A 20,357-nucleotide genomic window follows, 5' to 3' on the forward strand; every position below is an offset into this window, starting at 1 on the left:
AAAGAACAGAGGGCTGGGAACAGCCTGCTATCCACCAGTGCGGACTGGGCAGATCAAGCTGGTCCGTCCACAGGCAGCTGGATGAAAGAATAAGGAAGATCTTCATTTAGTATCGTAGAATGGTCTATGTTATATATTTAAAAAGCAGAGAAAAATATTGTAATCATACTAATGTCATCAGGAACTAGTATTTTCCACGTAAGGACAAAAAAACACAAATGTGAAATGAAGAAGTTAAACGAGAATAGAAATATCATTATGAATCCCTGATGAATATTTTCTTTTAAAACAACAAGAATGGGACGCCTGAGTGGCTCAGTGGTTGAGCATCTGCCTTCAGCCCAGGTCGTGATCCCGGGGTCCTCGGATCGGGTCCTGCATCAGGTTCCCTGCAGGGAGCCTGGTTCTCCCTCTGCCTATGTCTCTGCCTCTCTCTGTGTGTCTCATGAATAAATAAATAAAATATTTTTTAAAATTAAAAAAATAAAATAAGAACAATGTTTTCTCTCCCTGAAAAGGCCTGGGAAGAATGACCAGCATTGGCAGCAAGGGCACCTGGCACTCACATTGTGCTCTCCACATAGAGGACAAGGCCCCTTGGAGACACAGTCGACGTCAGGGTTCAGTAAGCATGTGCAAGGTCACTCTGGAACATCTTCAACAAGAAAGAAGAGCAGAAAACCAGGAACTCATTAGAGGCCCTGGATATTCACTGGCCAAAGATGGGCCAAAAAACATCAAAAAAGAATAATGACTCCAATAGATTAAACCGTATCAGAGGGTTAAGATCTGCACATTCATTAATGACACCAAAATAGAATAAAACAGGAACCACCTTGATCATCTTGGAGAATAGAGAACTAACACAATCTCCTGAAAAGTAGAAATGAAAGGAGGCATTCATGTATTTCACCTGCTTTTCCTGAACAAACAGGTAAACAAAGTTCTTTTTTACAGATGGATCTCAACAAATAAGTGCACTAGGAATGATGGAATTAGAATGCCATCACTCTACAGCTCCAGGGAAATGCTGTATCTTGATATTGATCATTCACGAAAAGCTGGTGGGAAATGGATAATGGAGAAATTGAGCCTGACAGAGGTTTGAAACCATTCATCACTCTGAACACCATAAGAGGAGACACGCTCTTCAAATGCCTGCTGACGTCGTACAACAGGAAGGACACACAAAGTATACTCCCCAAAAATCAAATCTGGACCTATTTCAGCCTCTAGATCTAACTACTGGCTTACAGGAAGAATAGGGGACATAGCGAACACGTTAAATCCAGCTAAATTCAGAACCTGGGAAATTCTATAGGACAAATGTCTGTGTTCTAGCCTGCCAAGACTGCCATAACCAAAGTGCTACAGCTTAGGACTGAAAAGGGCAGATATTTATTTCCCTAGAGACTGGAAGTCCAAGATCAAGGGCCAGAAAGTGTGTAGATGATTGACCTCACCCTGTGTATTCATAGCCTCTTCCCTCTCCCATCTGTCCATCTCTGCGCCCTAATCTCCTCCCCTTACAAGAACACCAGTCATATACATTCAGGACTCTTCATAGTGGCCTCATTCAGCTGGAATCACACTTTTAAAAGCCTTCATTCCAAACACAGTTGACCCTTGAACAACACGGGCTTGAACTACATGGGTGCACTTACACAGGCATTTTTATTTTTTTTATTTTTTTTTTTTTAGCAAAGGACAGCATTGTAAATGTATTTGCTCTTTCTTTCTTTCTTATGATTTTCTTAACATCTTTTTTCTAGCCTATGTTATTGTAAGAATACAGTATAATACATAGAATATGTGTTAATCGACTGTTTATGTCATCACTAAGGCTTCTTGTCAAAAGTAGGCTATTAGTAGTTAAGTTTTGAGGGACTTGAAAAGTTATATGTGGGGGCATCTGGGTGACTCAGGCACTTAAACATCCAGTTCTTTATTTCCAGTAAGGTCAAGATATCGCAGTTGTGAGCTCGAGCCCCACTTTGGATTCTACACTCAATGCAGAGTCTGCTTAAGATTCTCTCTCCCTCTTCCTATGCCTCTCCCCCTTCTCCAGCTTACACTCTCTCACTCAAAAAAAGAAAAGTTACATGTGGATTTTTGACCATGTGGGGAGTTGGTGTCCCTGATCCCCCCATGGTCCAAAGCTATACAGTCACATTCTGAGGTACTGGGGGTTAGGGCTTTGTGACATGACTTTTAGAGGGACCATAAAGCCTGGTTTCACAAACAAATGACACAGAGTAGCAGGGAGGAGGAACCTATGAGATTAAACAAACTCAACAAGATATCAATCAAACGTGATGTGAACTTCATGCTACATTTAACACACAATTCAACACGTAATTAAAGAAGATGTAAAGCCTATGGGAGGGGTAGAGGGAGAAGAGAGAATCTCAAGGAGGTTCCACACTCAGTGCAGAGCCTGATGTGGGGCTTGATCTCCCAACCCTGAGATCATGATCTGTGCCAAAATCAAGAGTCTGATGCTTAACCAACTGAGCCACTTAGGCACCTTAAATAATTGTTAAATACTTTTGGATGTAATAATAGCATTGGGTTTATTTTTTAATATTAAATAATTTTTTTAAATAAAATATTACCTTTAAAAAAATAAAATAAAATATTACCTTTGATATATATTTTATAGATAGAAGAATATGATGTAGAGGATTTCCTTTAAAATCATTGTCAATAATAAAATGCTACTATTCTTTTAAAAAATTCACTGCTTATCCTGTTTTGTAGGAATACATGATAGTTTTCTTTTTTATCTCAACTACCAGTTAAATTTCATAAACCAAGTCCCTCCTAATTTCGAAGTTTTCAAAAAAGATTGCTGACATATTTAGGATGGACAAACAGTAAATGTACCTAACAACCTAGAACAGATGATAATCACCTTTTTTAAACTTTAAATTTTAACTCCCGTATAGTTAACGTAGTGTTATATTAGTTTTGGGTGTACAATATAGTGATTCAACACTTCCATATATTACTCAATGCCCATCACAGTAAGTGTCCTCTTCATCTCCTTCACCTGTTTTACCCATCCCCCATCACTCCCCTCCAGGGACCATCAGTGTGTTCTCTACAGTTAAAGAGTCTGTCTTTTGGTTTCTCTTTTTTTCCCTTTGTTCATTTATTTTGTTTCTTAAATTCCATGTATGAGTGAAATCATACAGTTTGACTTCCCCTGAATAATTTATTTCACTTACCATTATACTCTGTAGATTCATCCATTGCTGCAAATGGCAAGATTTCATTATTTTTATGGCTGAATAATAGTCCATTGTATATATACACCACCTCTTCTTTATCCATTCGTTAATTGATGGACCTTTTGGGCTGCTTCCATACCTTCGCTATTGTAAATAATGCTGCAATTAATATAGGATCGCATATTTTTTTTTAAATTAGTGTTCTCCTATTCTTTAGGTAAATACCCAGTAGTATGATTGCTGGATCATATGGTAGCTCTATTTTTAACTTTTTGAGGAATCTCCATACTGTCTTTCACAGTGGTCTTTCTGTTTGCATTCCCACCAACAGTCCATGAGGGTTCCTTTTTCTCTACATCCTCACCAATACTTGTTGTTTCTTGTGTTTTTTATTTTAGCCATTCTGACAAGTGTGATGTGGTATCTCATTGCGGTTTTAATTTGCATTTCCCTGGTGATGAAGGATATTGAGTTCCTTTTCATGTGTCTGTTGGCCATCTGGTTGTCTTCTTCGGAGAAATGTCTGTTCTTATCTTCTGCCTATTTCTAATTGGGTGTTGAGTTTTAGAAGTTCTCTCTATATTTTGGATACTAATCCTCTATTGGATATGTCATTTGTAAATATCCTCTCCCATTCAGTAGGTTATCTTTTTGTTTTGTTGATTCTTTCCTTTGTTGTGCAGAAACTTTTTATTTTAATCAAGTCCCAATACTTAAGTTTTGTTTTTGTTTCTGTTTCCTTGCCTCAGGAGTCATATCCAGAAAAAAGTTGCTATGGCCAATGTCAAAGAAACTACTTCTTGTGCTCTCTTCTAGGAGTTTTATGTTTTCAGGTCTCATATTTAGATCCTTAATCCATTTTGAATTTATTTTTGTGTATGGTGTAAGAAAATGGTCCAGTTTTCCCAGGACTATTTGTTGAAGAGACTGTCTGTTTCCCATTGCATATTATTGCCTCTTTTGTTAAAGATTAATTGACCAGGATCCCTGGGTGGCGCAGCAGTTTAGCGCCTGCCTTTGGCCCAGGGTGCGATCCTGGAGACCTGGGATCGAGTCCTGCGTCGGGCTCCCGGTGCATGGAGCCTGCTTCTCCCTATGCCTGTGTCTCTGCCCCTCTCTCTCTCTCTCTCTCTCTCTCTCTCTCTCTCTCTGTGACTATCATAAATAAATAAATTTTAAAAAAATTAAAAAAAAAATTAATTGACCACATAACTGTGGATTTATTTCTGGGTTTTCTGTTCTGTTCTATTGGTCTGTTTATCTATTCTTGTGCCAGTACCACAGTGTTTTGATTACTACAGCTTTGTGTTTTATCTTGAAATTTGGAATTGTGATACCTCCAGCTTTGTTTTTCTTTTTCAAGATTGCTTTGGCTATTTGAGGTCTCTGTGGTTCCATATAAAATTTAGGATTATTTGTTCTAGTTCTATGAAAAGTGCTATCGGTATTTTGATAGGGATTGCATAAATCTGTAGATTGCTTGTGGTAATATAGATATTTTAACAAAATCTATTCTTCCAGTCCACGAGCATGGAATATCATTCTATCTGTTTGTATTGTCTTCAATTTATTTCATCAATTTTTAAAAATTTTCAGAGTACAGTCCTTTCACCTTTTTGGTTGAATTTATTCCTAGGCATTTTATTATTTTTGGTATAATTATAAATGGGATTGTTTTCTTAATTTTCTCTTTCTACTGTTTCATTATTGATGTATAGAAGTGCAAAGGATTTCTATACATTGATTTTATATACTGCAACCTTACTTAATTCATTTATCAGTTCTAGTAGTTTTTTGGTAGAGTCCTTAGGGTTTTCTATATTTAGTATCATATCATCTGCAAATTGTGAAAGTTTTATTTCTTCCTTACCAATTTGGATGCCTTTTGTTCCTTTTTCTGGTCTGATTGCTGTAGCTAGGATTTCCAGCACTATGTTGAATAAAAGTGGTGAGAGTGGACATCCTTGTCTTATTCCTGACCTTAGGGGAAAAGCTCTCAGTTTTTCCCATTGAGGATGAAATTAGCCATGGGTTTTTCACATATAGCCTTTATTATGTTGAGGCATGTTTTCTCTAAACCTACTTTGTTAAGGGTTTTTATCATGAATGGGAGTTGTACTTTGTCAAATGCTTTTTCTGCATCTATTGAAATGATCATGTGGTTTTTTTCCTTTCTCTTATTGATGTGATATATCACATTGATTTGCAAATATTGAACCACTCTTTCATCCTGGTAATAAATCAATCACACTGATCATGGTGAATGATTTAATCAAATGATTAAATGTATTCTTGGATTCAGTTTGGTAGTATTTTGTTGAAGATTTTTATATGTATGTTTATCAGATATATTGGCCTGTAGTTCTATCGATTACCATTTTTTAACCTAATTTCACCACAAATGTGAAGTTCTACTTTAGAGACAAAAACAGAAATGCTAAAAAGTTGTCCATATTGGAAATGAAAGAGTTCATCTTATATTCTATGGTTTCTGGTGGAAATTAGTTCTTGGGAATTTTAATCACATGATACTTTTAAAAAAACAAAAATCAATTGCATTTGTAAGTCATAAAGTATAGCTAGAATTAGACTTTAAAAATTAAAAGAGTAGGAAAACAAAAAGAAAATATTAGAAATCTCCTGAATCAAGAAAAGCAAAACAAAGTTCTGTCATTCCTTTCCATTTTTATTTTTATTTTTATTTTTTATTTTTTTTTAATTTATTTTTTATTGGTGTTCAATTTACTAACATACAGAATAACCCCCAGTGCCCGTCACCCATTCACTCCCACCCCCCGCCCTCCTCCCCTTCTACCACTCCTAGTTCGTTTCCCAGAGTTAGCAGTCTTTACGTTCTGTCTCCCTTTCTGATATTTCCCACACATTTCTTCTCCCTTCCCTTATATTCCCTTTCACTATTATTTATATTCCCCAAATGAATGAGAACATATAATGTTTATCCTTCTCTGACTGACTTACTTCACTCAGCATAATACCCTCCAGTTCCATCCAATGTAACCAGGTCACAGTCTCTGAAGAATAAGGAACAGCACCACAGAAATGACACTTGGCACCTGCTTTGGGGCAGGCTGACAAAGGTCATGGTGGCCTATTCTACTACTGACCACAACTGCAGAGCCTAACAGATCACACAAGTTATACTTTAAGAGAATCAATGGGCCACAGCAGTGACTAGACCCAATGCACTGAGACTATGTATGGAGAACCAACCAGAGGTGAGCTGCAAGGGGCACTTGTGGTTCCTCAGAAGCATTTGCAAATCCTGGTCAAACCAGAGGTTGTTCACTGGGAGAGGGGGACACATACAGCCACTCTCCAGCTGCTCCCACCTGGGACTCTCAGCAAGAGTCCCAGGTGGGAGCAGCTGGAAGCTGAGCCAAGACTTTTGGGCCCCTGGAGCCTCTGCAGGGACACAGACAGCAGTAGAACTCTGGCACACCCAGCACTGCAAAGACACAGAGACCCAGGGCCCTCAAAAACAGGGCCAGCTTCATCTTCAAAATATCAGGAAACAGAATCTAGCAATCTATGTAAGTAACAGCTCATTATGCCCACATTGGCTTTATTTCAGAAATGAAAGGTTAGTATAATATTTGAAAATTAACTATATTAATAGAAAAAAAAGAACATCATATAATCATCTTGATGGAAAAGGAATGACACAATTCAACAACTGTTATTTTTTTAAAAAGGAAAATTCTTGAGGTGCCTGGGTCTCAGTCAGTTAAGCATCTGCCTTTGGCTCAGGTCATGATCCCAGGGTCCTGGGATCCTGCTCAGCGGGGAGTCTACTTCTCCCTCTCCCTCTGCTCCTCCCCTTGCTCATGCTCTTGCACTCTCTCTCTCTCAAATAAATAAGTATAATCTTTTTTTTTTTTTTAAGGACAATTCTAAGGGGGCCCTGGGTAGAAATACACCTCTAAGACAAAAAGTAAGATGTGGGCCAACAGCAAGAAGTAGGAGAGAGAAAAATGTTCTTACTGTGAGTTTATTTTAATATGTTTCTCAAACTCTTAACTGAAATTAACTAATTTCAGTTAACTAAATTAATTGAAATTTATGACCAATTCTGCTTCTTGCCTAAATACAGGGGGAATGACAATGTTATCTCCATTATGTTTTCAAAAGAACACATACCAAAGAGTTTCTCTTTTTGTTGTTTTATCTGTTCTGCAACAATAGGCTAAGTCCACATTAACTTTCTTTTTTTTTTTCTTTTATTTTTTTTTTCCACATTAACTTTCTATAACCAAGTCTCTCTTAACAAAGTCTTACACTTTAGATGTGAAAAGCTCACTCACCACGGTCATCGAGGAGAATATTCTCAGGCTTTAAGTCTCTACAAAGGAAGAGACAACAAAAAGCTCAATTATTCAGAAAGTGACACTGTGATTCATCAGCACCCAGCAGAAACAACCATAGATGTCTCTGCTATGAGCAGCGGCAGGAGCAGGATAACAAAACTGTCCTTTGTGGGTCATGAGTCCTTCGTGCTGTCGCTGGGAAAGACCAGGACTCCATGAAGGATTCATCTCAATGAACACAGTAGGTATGATAGCACTGTGCAAACCACTCTGCCCAGGTCTGCAGACCTGACTGAGACAGTTCAGTGATGGAAGGTATAGCCCCGTAGTAAGGAACTAGTCCTTCATGAACTTGGCTCAATTTCTTTTATCATTCATATACTTTTTAAAATGTCAACACCCGAAAATTTCCCATACCAGAAGTACACAGCTTCAGGGTTCAGACAGGCATGGATTTGAATGCTAACTCTGCTGCTTCTCTGCCATGTGACCTGAAGCGCTCCAGCCACAGTGCCCTCCCCTGGAACTTTACGTGATCCACACCCACCCACCTCCCCAGCAATACGGGGTTGGAGAGCTCAGGCCTGGCAGCAGGAAGCCTGTAATCACAGCAGTAACTGTTACTCAGTTTATTGTGGAGGAGGAGGGGTACCGAAGACTTTGAATAAATACAGATCATTAAAGACTAAAATATCTTAGATGTAATATTTCAAACTGCTTATTTGTTTCTTCCCTTTGAAAAAAAAGATTTAGTTTTTAGAGGATTTATATTTAACTCTGATTTCAAATGCAGCCCTATCACAACTCTCCCTCTCCCCTGAACATCGCCCCTCCATTGAGACCAGATTACTAGAACCTCCACACAAAAGCAACAGCAGATGGAAGATGGCTGGACTTGGGAAAGCTCTGTAAAGAGACGGAACTGAGAGCTAGCTGCAGTGAGACCTCCCAATACCTCGAAAGGCCGTAATTAGTGTGAAACCTGCTCAACTCAAGCCCACACCACCAGGAAAAGATGACAAGAGACCCTGTTAGCAGTTCAGGGAGATGTGAACACACGCATGAGTGGCTGCAGAGAAACCTTCCTGTAGCAACCATGCCACCACGCTCACAGTCGTGCTCACAGAAGCAGAGGGGCAGGTGGCTTCTGTGTTTGCATTTTCCAGCCTGTGCATATGCTCCTGCACTATCTGGATGGGATGATGAGCATTTTTTATTTCCCCTTTATTCTTTTCTGTATTTAAAAAAAAAACCTTATAAATATTATTAAAAACAAAGTAGCCTTCCTTGACAGGGAACCTCCACAGTCTCCTAATTTATGTAGGTTCGTACTCAGCGTCAACACAACAGCTGTCCCCTGAATTACTTTAAATGTCTCCTGGGACATCTTAAACCCCACTGCTCCTAGTGTGGGCCAGTGCTGCTGCAGAGCAGAAAGCAAGCTGCAGGCCAGTGAGAGAGCCCCTGCCCCAAACCGGCCCTCCAGCCATCCACCCAGCTGTCACCTAGCACTGCCAGTCAGCTGGCTCTAAGAAGCTATGTGTTGTATCTGTTTCACAAAGGAGAAACAGCGGTGCAGTAATAACATCAGTGACTCACCAAATACCCGCCACACATGCCACAGGCACCATCTCCTGTCAGGGCCACAAAATCTCTGGGAAGCAGCTGTAGACGGGGGCTAGCAAAGTCCAGTGGGCCACACAGAAGCTAAATGACAAGCTGGAACAAAGTGCAAAGCGACCCTCACTTGCCCCACCCCGCACGCTGGGCGCTGGATGCGTACAAGTATCAAGTGCCACAGCATTAGGCCTCAGGGTATTGTCATTTCTTGTACCTTCCTTCAAAAATGATTTTTCCAGGCTTTTTTTCTTTTTTAAAAGATTTCATTTATTTATTCATGAGAGACACACAGAGAGAGGCAGAGACATAGGCAGAGGGAGAAGTAGGCTCCCCGGTGTGGGACTCAATCCCAGGACCCTGGGATCATTCCCTGAGCCCAAAGCAGATGCTTAACCACTGAGCCACTCAGGCGTCCCTGTTTTCTCTAGGCTTTTAATCAACTTAACAGCTATCTTCACATATCTCCAAGTTTGGGCACAGGGCACTGTGTGGAGGATGCTGAACAATGCCTCACCAATGTCAGCCACTCAGCCTCCAGGATGTGGCTTCCTCAACTGTCAAGTGAAGGGGTTTCCTAGTGATCTTTTCAGTTCCTTTTGGATTGCAAAGTGATGATCTAATTATAATCTTAAGCCAGGAATACAAATTTAGGTCAACATCCTGTATAGGAGGGTCCAGCCAAAGCTGAGATTAAAAGAAGTGAGACTGTCTTCTTACATTTGTACAACCTTCCACCCCCAGCCTGCTGACTCGGGTATAACTTGTATATCGTTTGTTGTGCTCTCAGGTCATTAGAAGTGATCTCATACCTCCATGCTCTAGTACACCAGAAACACATTTTGCCGGTTTCATGTCCATTCTTTTTGTTAAAAAAAGTACTTGCCATCTGGATCCCATTTTCCCAGCCAGTTACTGAGGCATGAATTATCATGAGAAGTTGATTTCCAGGAGACCAAGGCTTGAACCATTGCCTGGTCCATGGCTCATCTGCATGACTCTCCTCCCTTGTCCCAGGCCATATCTGCATCCCACTACCCTGCTTTCTCCTGGTGACCCTCTGTCTCCCACTATCACCTTACTTCCCACTGGTTCCTGTCAGTTAGCCAGCCTCTCCTGGGGAGTAAGGCTGTATGTGAACAACCGGCTGGATATGCTTTGGGAATCAGGTGAAGAGAATGACGAAGGCTGGCCCGGCCACAGGTGTGGGTTTCCTAAACCCCTGCATAACTGGAACTTCAGTACAGTCTATATAGACCACAGTCTTGGAGGGGGGGCACCTGGGTGGCTCAGTGGTTGAGCATCTGCCTTCAGCTCAGGTCTTGATCCCGGAGTCCTGGGATCAAGTCCTACATCGGGCTCCCTGCAGGAAGCCTGCTTCTCCCTCTGCCTCTGCCCTCTCTGAGTCTCCCATGAATAAATAAATAAAATCTTAAAAAAAAAAAAAAAAAGACCACAGTCTTGGAAAACAGCTCCAATCTGATCAGAAGGCATCAAGAACAATGTTCTTGATCAGGGAAGGGCAGAGTAAGGGAACCAGGGTAAAAATAACTTTGGCTCCCTCCCTAATGTTCTCCTAAACAGTCTTCAAGATAATATTACTCACTAGTCTCAGGGCATGATTCTAAGGTCTGTCCCTGTCGCCTGCCTCCCACCATGCACTCCCCCTTCAGAGAAGCTGACTTGCCTAAGAGTCTCCAGGGAATGAGCCTGTTACTATTGTTTTTATTTTTTATTTTTTTATTTTTTTACTATTGTTTTTAGAGACAGATACTGTGAGGCAGAAATTTTCAATCTGGAATAATGTAGGTCATATATGGATGAATAGTTCTTTTAAACATTAAGATCTGCCATTCTTGGGATGCCTGGGTGGCTCAGTTGTTGAGCGTCTGCCTTAGGCTTAGGGCATGATTCTGGAATCGAGTCCCTCATCTGACTGCATGAAGCCTGCTTCTCCCTCTGCCGTGTCTCTCTCTGTGCGTCTCTCATGAATAAATAAAATGTTTTTTAAAATCTGCCATTCTTTTTTAAAATCATTTTTACTTTAAATTAGCTTCCATGTTTCGAAAACAATAGAAACGAGATTATCCTTTGAGTACTTACTGTAAATGGTAAGCATATCTCCATTTTCTTTGCATGCTACCTTTCTAGCCTCTACGTTGTAAGTTTCCTGAGGACAAGGACTTCAAAATCCAATTTGCTCCCCAGAGTGTGCATCTAGCACGCAACTGAGAAGTGTGTATACATCTGGGACTTGATGTATATTTCTGGAATGACTGAATGGTCCTTCCTGCTACTGAAAACTCTAATGTGATAGTAATAATCTGTACTGCCTAATGGCCTGTATCGGCCAATTCACTACTGAAAAAGTATAGGTCTGAAATGTTTCCCTCCCACCAGGAGTCTGTACACCAACTGCCTTCTCCTCACAGTGGATCATATCATCTACTTGTCAACCCACATAGAGATCCAATATATAGCTAAACATCTATTTCCCTTAATAATTTCCAACTATAGCATTCTAAACAGGTGGAAATTTCATCCTGTTTAATTAAGGAAGAGTCAACTTTCTAGAGAAATGTAACAAAACAGTAAAAGTACCACGTTAAGACTCAGGTTTTCCCTCCTGCTACAGGAAAGACTGAAGTACAAAGCACAGAGCACAACATCTGCACTGGTACCCATCACCCACCAGGAAGGTGACAAGAGCCATCTCTCATCTGTAAATAGACATAATCCTTCAGAAGACTGTCGGCAGGATACCATGATAATGTGTGCCAGAGTGCTCTGAAAATGCCGTGTGCTCTACAAAGAAATGCTGTTAGTATATATTTTGACTATATCCAGCAACAATTTTTGTTATTCATATCATAGTGAGTGGTTTTCTTTAAATACAGAGATACATGGAAACAAAGTAAAATGGCACGTACCCTAAGTTTAGTTTGTTCATCATTATAAAATTAAACCCTAGAAATCATCCTGATTGAACAACTACTTTTAGTGTTGTGAAAATTAATAAAAGGAAACTTTGTTTACAATAGAGTCTGCAGGCAGGCAGGGGGAGCTCCAGGCCCTACCACTCCCCGTCATCTGCAGACCCAACAGGAGATGCACCAGCACCTGGATGTTACCTTAGCTCCCACTTTACCATCCCAACAGGAGGAAGGAAGGTTTCCTCCTCCCCCAGCAACAGTCCAGCCAACGAGAGACAGGTACAGCTCAGCCAATGAGACACTGCCACAGCCCAGTTGCTACACTTCCTGCTCCCAGTTTACCCCCAATAGACTTTGTGTTTACAGCAGCCCTCCCAACCTCCCTACCTCCGTAAAAGAGCCTCCCCTCCTTTGTTCTACAGACTCACCTGTGGTTTCACTTTGCTTGTCCCAGATTGCAATTCTCTGCTATTACAGAATAAGCCTATTTTTTCTGGGAAAATAATGGGCAGTTTTAAAGTTAACAGTTGTGAACATTTGACAACTGGACCTCAATGGTCTCCAGGAACACACTATTTGCAGAAAACCAGAACCATAATGCATTACCCTGAACACTTCTACTCCTGAAACAACAGATTACATCCTTCCTCCTCTGAGAGAGGAAGAGGCAAGGAGCTTCTCTTTTAAATAATTTTATATCTTAAGAAAACGAAAGCTCTTCCCAGAGGATGGCCTAATCACTTTAAAGCATGCAAACCCAGCTCACTGCATAGTGTCCCTCTTTCATGGCTGACCCCTGACGCACGTGAGTATAGTGCAGGGTGTCCAGATCCACTCAGAACTGCTGAAAGACACCACGATGATCAAATATAATTCCAGATAACTCCCAGCCTGAACAGTGAGAGTCCATGTAGCACTACTTTCAGGACAAGTACCTTATCTTCCAGAATTTAACAAACCACAATCAGCCTGGATTTCACAATCCCTGTAGTGTGAGCCCTGACATGTGGTCTCTTTTCTGTAAAGCCAGTGTCTGACTCAAGCTCTGCTGGCTGAGTGTCCACTTCAAAGATGCCTCTTTCAGTAGAAACACTGCAGACACCTGGCTGGAGAAAGACCCAGCCCCACCCCCACCCTAGGCTCCTCTGTTTTAGAGACCTTGGTTTATTTAAATAACAGACCATTTGGGTGGCTTGTTTTTTCTCTTTCCAGTGCTTTAATTTTTTTCTTCTTCTTCCAGTGCTTTAAATTCCCATTCTTATGTTTTAAATTCACTGATAAAGAGTGAGACTGTGGGAGTCTAGGCACCCAACCTTGACCCCAATAAATGCAGGAACTCAGACTCACATGCTCACATGTTCCCTCTCCCCCACCCCTGCAGACCTCTCTGTGTGGTCCCTGGTATTGCATGGAATTGCCAGGACTTATAAGTAATAACCTTTTCCTCTTTCAAAGATTCTTGATGGCTATTACTGAGGCATCTTGCAGTTATAATAAGAATCTCAAGGGCTGGTCCAGCCACAGAACTGGTCATTGATGGGCTGAGGCCAGCACAGAACAGTACATTTGTTGGTAAAAGAGTATACAATAAAGCTGTAACTGCAGAGAAATGTTTTGAGAAGATTCTGGATCACAAATCAAGACAAAGAAAAAGTGATTTAATGATTAAGGTAAGCAGTTCTCATTCTGAGAACTGGCCTTGTGACCTAAAGAATCTACACAAAACGAAAATGTAAAACAAAATCAAACTTAAGAAGTAACTGTAGATCTTTTTATTCACTAAATATCTGAACTTGGTATCAGCTAAAAATTGCAAACTCCACATTCTTAAATACAAAACAACTACAATGATAGGCCTGACCTTCTAGTATACAAACTAGAGATTTTGCCTCTGACAGTGACACAAGAGGACACTTGATAGGAGGGAAGGGACAGATGTGGCCTCTGTGATCATTCTCAAATTGTCTTTTCTCTGTATTCATTGTATATAAATGTAAACAGCATTTATCAGGCTGGTTTTTAATTACTCATTTCTAGTCCGCTTCAATTCAAGGTTTTGTATGTCTATCCAAAATTTCTCTCTTGTGAAGTACCAACAGAAGCAGCAGGATTCTAGATGGGGAAAAAATGAACAAACATGCATCTACTGTCTTTATTCACAGGTGACATGATTTTATATGTAGAAAATCCTAAGAAATTCACAACAAAACTTCTAAAGCTAATAAAAGAGTTGAGGAAGGATACAAGATCAATGTACAGAAATCAAATGTATTTCTACACACTAGCAATGAACAGTCCAAAAATGAAATTATAAAACAATTGCAGGGGCACCTGGGTAGCTCAGTTGGTTAAGTATCTGACTTTTCATTTTGTTTTAGGTCATTATCTCAAAGTCGTGAGATCAAGCCCTGTGTTGGGCTCCACACTCAGTGCTTAATATTCTCTCTCTCCTTCTCGCTTTGTCCCTCCTCTCTCTAAAAAAAAAAAAAAAAAAAAAAGGAAACAACTGCATTTGAAATAGCATTTAAAACAAGTTCAGGGGCATCTGAGTGGCTCAGTGGTTGAGCATCTGTCTTCAGCCCAGGTCATGATCCTGGGGTCCTGGTATTGAGTCCCACATCGGGCTCCCCACAGGGAGCCTGCTTCTCCCTCTGCCTATGTCTCTGCCTATCTCATGAATAAATAAATAACATCTTTTTTAAAAATCCAATAAATTCAGGAATACATTTAACAGCAAAAAAAAGGTACAAGATGTACATACTGAAAAGTATAAAATATTCCTGAGAAAAATTTAGGAATATCTAAGTGAGTGAAAAGACAACTTGTGTTCACAGGTCAGAAGATCCAGTAATGTTCAAATGTCCATAATCCCCAAATTGAACTATGGATTCAATGTAACCCTAAGCAGCAACTTTTGTCCCAGAAATTGGCAAGCTGATCCTAACATTCATATGGAAATGCCAAGGACCCAGAATAGCCAAAATAATCTCAAAAAAGAACAAAGTTAGAGGCCTATACTTCCCAAGTTCAAAGCTTACCACAAAGTTACAGTAATTAAGACAGTATGGCACTGCCAGAAGACAGACATACAGACCAACAGAATAGAATTCAGAGTCCAGAAATAAACCTGCCCTCTCAAAAAAATAAAAAATAAAAAAAATAAAAATAAACCTGCCCTCTCATAGTCAAGCAGTTTTAGAAAAAAGTGCCAAGGCAATTCACTGGGGGAAATGATAATATTTTCAACAAACGATTCTGGGCTGGAGTCTCTTCACCCACCCACACTGTACTAACAACTTAACTCAAAATGGGTCATAAACCTAAAGATAAGACTTAAAACCATAAAATTCTTAGAAAAAAATATGGGACAAAATCCTCACAATGAGGGTTAGACAATGGTTTCTTAGAGAAACATCAAAAGTGTAATCAACAACAAAACCCTGATAAATTGGACTTCACTAATATTAAAAAGTTTTGCAATTCAAAAGACACTATTAAGAACATTAAAAGATTAGCCACAGACTGGAAGAAAGTATTTGCAAATTTTACATCTAGTAAAGGACAAGTATCCAGAATATAAAAAATGTTTGCGGGATCCCTGTGTGGCTCAGTGGTTTAGCGCCTGCCTTTGGCCCAGGGCGCGATCCTGGAGACCCGGGATAGAATCCCACGTCGGACTCCCTGCATGGAGCCTGCTTCTCCCTCTGCCTGTGTCTCTGCCTCTCTCTCTCTCTCTCTCTCTCTCTCTCTGTGTGTGGTTATCATAAATAAATAAAAATAAATTAAAAAATAAATTAAAAAATAAAAAAAATAAAAAATGTTTGCCACCTAATATAATAATAATAATAATAATAATAATATTTGTTTGCCATCAAATAACCTAAATTGAAAATGAGCACAATATTTAAATAAACATTTAACCAAAGAATATATAAGGATGGTCAATAAGTGTATGAAAAGATACTCAATAGCATCAGTCACCAGGAAAATGCAAATCAAACTTACCAAGAGAAAAAACAAAATACATAAAAACCCACTATGAGATATCACTTCACTGCTACTGGGGTGTGCTAGTATTAAACAATGAGATACAAATAAGTTTGGGGACAATGTGAGTGATTGGAGTCCTAGAAGGAATGTTAAATGGTGCAGCCACTTTGGAAGAGAGTTTGCAATTGTTTTAAAAAAGTAAACATAAATTTTCCATGCGATCGAGAAATTCCACTTGTTGGTATCTACCCAAGAGAACTAAAAATCTATGTCCAAACAAAGCTTTGTACACAAATGTCCATAGCAGTGTGATCCGTAATAGCCAAAAAGTGGAACCGATCCAAAGAGTTGAGTGAGAAAAAAAAAGAGTTGAGTGAGGCAAAAAGGATAAATAAAATGTGGCCCATCCATACAATGGAATATTATTCTACCATAAAAAAGAACCAGGTACTGATAAGAGGGATGAGCCTTTGACAAGAGGGATGAGCCTCAAAAACATTATGCTAGTGGACAGAAGTCAGATGCAAAAGGTCAGATGATGGTTCTATTTGTATGTCATGTGCAGAAAGGTTCATCTACAGAGAAATGATGCCCCATTTCCCCAGTATGTGCACCTCTTCAACAGTGAGTGCACCCAAGATGACATGCCCAGGGTCAGGAGGGAGGGTAAAGGCTGACCTTTCTGGAACATAACACATGAGGTCACTGAGAAACAGTCAATGCGAGCATCTCCAGCCCCTCACCCATTTATCATCTGTCTTAGATGGTCTTTTATTGTTTCTATAACTGCTAGAAAGTGCAATGAAATTGATAACTTTTTTTTTCTTAAAATTGTGAAAGGATTCCTCCACACTAGTTAATTGACACATCCACCACCCCGCATTTTTTTGTGTGTGTGTGAGAACGTTTAAATCTTGGTCCCTTAGAAAATTTTAATTATACAATATGGTGTTATCAGCTTATATGTTAATGTTTTACATTAGATCCAAAGTCTATTTTTCTTATGCCTGAAGGTTTGTGCTGTCTTGCCAACCTCTTCCTACTCCCCACGGCCCCCTGCCCTCAGTGACCACTTTTCTATTCTCTTTCCATGAGTTTGACTTAAAAAAAAAAAAAAAAACACTCCACGTGTTAATGATACCACACAGTATTTGTCTGTGTCTTAGCTTACTTAGCGTGATGCTCTCAAGGTCCATTGTGTTGTCACAAATAGCAGGATTTCCTTCATTCTCAAATAATAATTCCATTGTGTATGTATATACCACATTTTCTGTATCCATCCAGCCACTGATGGACACTTAGGTTGTTTCTATATGTTGGCTATTATGAATAATGCTGCAGTGAACACAGAAATGCAAACATCTCTTTGACATACTACAGATATTATTTAGAATACACCCAGAAGTGGGATTGCTAGGTTATAGCGTGGTTCTATTTTTAATTTTTTGAGGAATCTCTTTACTGATTTCCATAGTGGCAAAATTGAAAACATTGTAAAAAGCTAGCTTTTTGCCATATTCACCTGCATACAGAATGTTATTATGCAAAAATAATTCTTGTAATTTAAAAGACACTACACTGCCCAAACAATAGAAAGCAGAATCCGCCCTCCCCAGAGAGGCTGAAGAACACAAAGAAGGCTGTTCTCCACATCCAGCTACTGCTAGGACAAGACTTCCCTGAGTCTTCAGGCTGGTCTTGGGAAATGTTTTTACATGAAAAGAAAATATAACTTGCCCTTGAACAACATGGGTTTGAACTGCTTAGGTCTCCTTACTCATGCCGTAGATGTACGTTCTCTTCCTTATGATTTTCTTACTAACATTTCCTATTCTCTAGCTTGCTTTCCTATAGGAATATAATGTGGAATACATATAACACAAAAAATATATGTTCCTCAACTGTTTACATCATTAGTAAGCCTTCCAGTCAACAGTAGACTATTGGTAGGCAAGTTTTAGGGGAGTCAAAAAGTTACATGCTAATTTTCAACTGGGTCAATGCTCCAACCTCCACGCTGTACAAGGATCAACCACACAGAGACTTGAGTGCTATTTAATAAGGAATTGGTTATTCCCGCATATTAATATTTAGATAGTGTTAGGGTACTCATGGGGGTCTGTCCCTAGATATAAGCATTTTAGTTCATCTGATTGTATAGAAATGATGTTCCTCAGTTAATTTTTGAAGGACATTTAAAACCCCAAAGGCAACAGTCCCCTTAGACTTCTGCAAAATGAACGGGCAGCACGTCATGAAATACTTTGGGAGAGTATGCAGCTGGACTTAAAATGCACACAAACACAAATATCTTTATTTATTGCTGTGTTTTAATTAAACAGTTGACCTCTTAGGTAAAGATATGGTTGCATGCTGAAAACTATATCAAGATCCTCTCTATATGTATCCTTTCTTTTACTTGCTTTTTCTCATTGAACAATTTAGACAAAGCCATGTTACAAGTAGACACATGTAAAGGTAGGACGCAAACTCCTACACCCAAAAACCAAACACGGGGATCCCTGGGTGGCTCAGCGGTTTAGCGCCTGCCTTTGGCCCAGGGCGCAATCCTGGAGTCCCGGAGTCAAGTGGGAGTCAAGTCTCACGTCGGGTTCCCAGCATGGAGCCTGCTTCTCCCTCCTCCTGTGTCTTTGCCTCTCTCTCTCTATGTCTATCATAAATAAATAAATAAATCTTTAAAAACAAACAAAAACAAATACCAAACACCCACGCCTCTCACATAGTCAGACACTGCCTCCCTGCCTGCCTACCCTGTCAGCACTGTGCCAGGACTGTCCTGAGGCTGGCACTCCTTTTGTGTTGTGCTGTTATGTAGTTTAAGGCATTTTATCTGAACAAACAGCAGAGGACAGTAGACAAAAAAAGACAAAATATACCAGAAAAGTCCTATCTGGAATAAAAGGGCCTCTAGGATGCTATGGCATTTTAGCAATTTTTTAACCTTTTATCCAAATAAATAACAGATGCAAAAGGGCACAGCCTAGGGCCTGGCAGACAAGAGAAAGCCAACATGTTTGCTCCTTCCTTCCTCCTCTCTTTATGACCACAATGGTTTGCATGGACTCCTCTGCCCATTTCCTCCAGAATGTGAACACAGCACACATCTCCCCAGAAAGAATGATCCCTCCTCCCTCTGCTCAGATCTTAGCCGTCAAGCCAAGCTGCCATGTGAGTCCAACTACTCCCAAAAGCCTTTTCTGAGCAGGTCTGGGCCCAATTTAAATCATTTATGCTAGAAAGAATTCCATTGCCCATGAGGTCTAACTGTTTGTCTGTGCTACAACATCATCCTGGTGCTTCCAAGAGATGGCCACACATGAAGGCTTGGCACTCTCAAGGCAGCCCCACAGACCAGGGTGAGGGAGCCCCCAAGCTCTCATTCTGACTAACATGTGGTACCCTAAGAATAGCTTAAAGTCCAACTGAGTGCCTCCTCCTCTCTGACCTTAGACTGCTGAAATAGTAAAGCATTTTTATTTGTACCATCCCTCTGCAAAAAGGAAGGTCATCTTTCTGGCACCTGGTCTGACAAAGATTGTCAAGAGGCAACCTCTGACAAGAAAGAAGTTTGAAGAGTGAAAGTGGTGCTTTACAAGTTCCTAGGTGGGGGGACCTGTAAAGTTATTGGTCATTCATTCAACAAACAGTGGGCACCTCCTTATGGTGGGTGTTGTAGACACTTAGTGCTGGCTAACCCATGCCTTTCACTTGCTCTGTCTGAGGGCAAATGGAGGCCAAAGGTGAAAGGTTGGGAGAAATGAAAATATTCTAATAAATCCAGTAATACAGGTGTACCTCAGAGGTACTGGGGTTTGGTCCCAGACCAGCACAATAAAAGGAGCCAAATGAATTTTTTGATTTCCCAGTGCATGTAAAAGTTATGTTTACACTATACTGTGGCCTATTAAGTGTTCAATAGCATTATGTCCAAACAAACAATGAATACCTTAATTAAAAAATGCTTTATTGCTAACCATCATTTAAGCTTTCAAAAGTTTTAATCCTTTTGCTGATGGAGGTTCTTACCTCAATGTTGATGGCTGCTAACAATCAGGGTGGGGGTGCTGAAGACTGCGGTGTCTGTGGCAGTTTCTTAAAATAAGAGAATAAATTTGCCACACTGATTGACCCTTCCTTTCCCAAATGATTTCTCTGTAGCATGTGATATTGTCTGATAGCATTTTACCCACAGTGGAACGTCTCTCAAAATTGGAGTCAGTCCTCTCAAATCCGGCTAC

The 20,357-nt window shown here is 40.0% G+C and overlaps 1 protein-coding gene across 13 annotated transcripts in view; it reads right to left on the reverse strand.

The window, feature by feature from the left end:
- The window catches only part of GRK4 (G protein-coupled receptor kinase 4), a 96,937-nt gene that overhangs the window by 9,895 nt on the left and 66,685 nt on the right, over positions 1 to 20,357 (reverse strand). For 11 of the 13 annotated variants that reach the window (XM_035714159.2, XM_035714166.2, XM_035714165.2 and 8 more), the window contains one exon: positions 7,556 to 7,593. The exons of the other annotated variants lie outside the window; for them this stretch is intronic. In XM_035714159.2, coding sequence (XP_035570052.1) covers positions 7,556 to 7,593 — 38 coding nt within the window. The remainder of the gene's footprint in view (positions 1 to 7,555; positions 7,594 to 20,357) is intronic. 13 annotated transcript variants of the gene reach the window in all.

Source organism: Canis lupus, chromosome 3, assembly GCF_003254725.2.
Source record: "Canis lupus dingo isolate Sandy chromosome 3, ASM325472v2, whole genome shotgun sequence".
Lineage (NCBI taxonomy): Eukaryota > Metazoa > Chordata > Mammalia > Carnivora > Canidae > Canis > Canis lupus.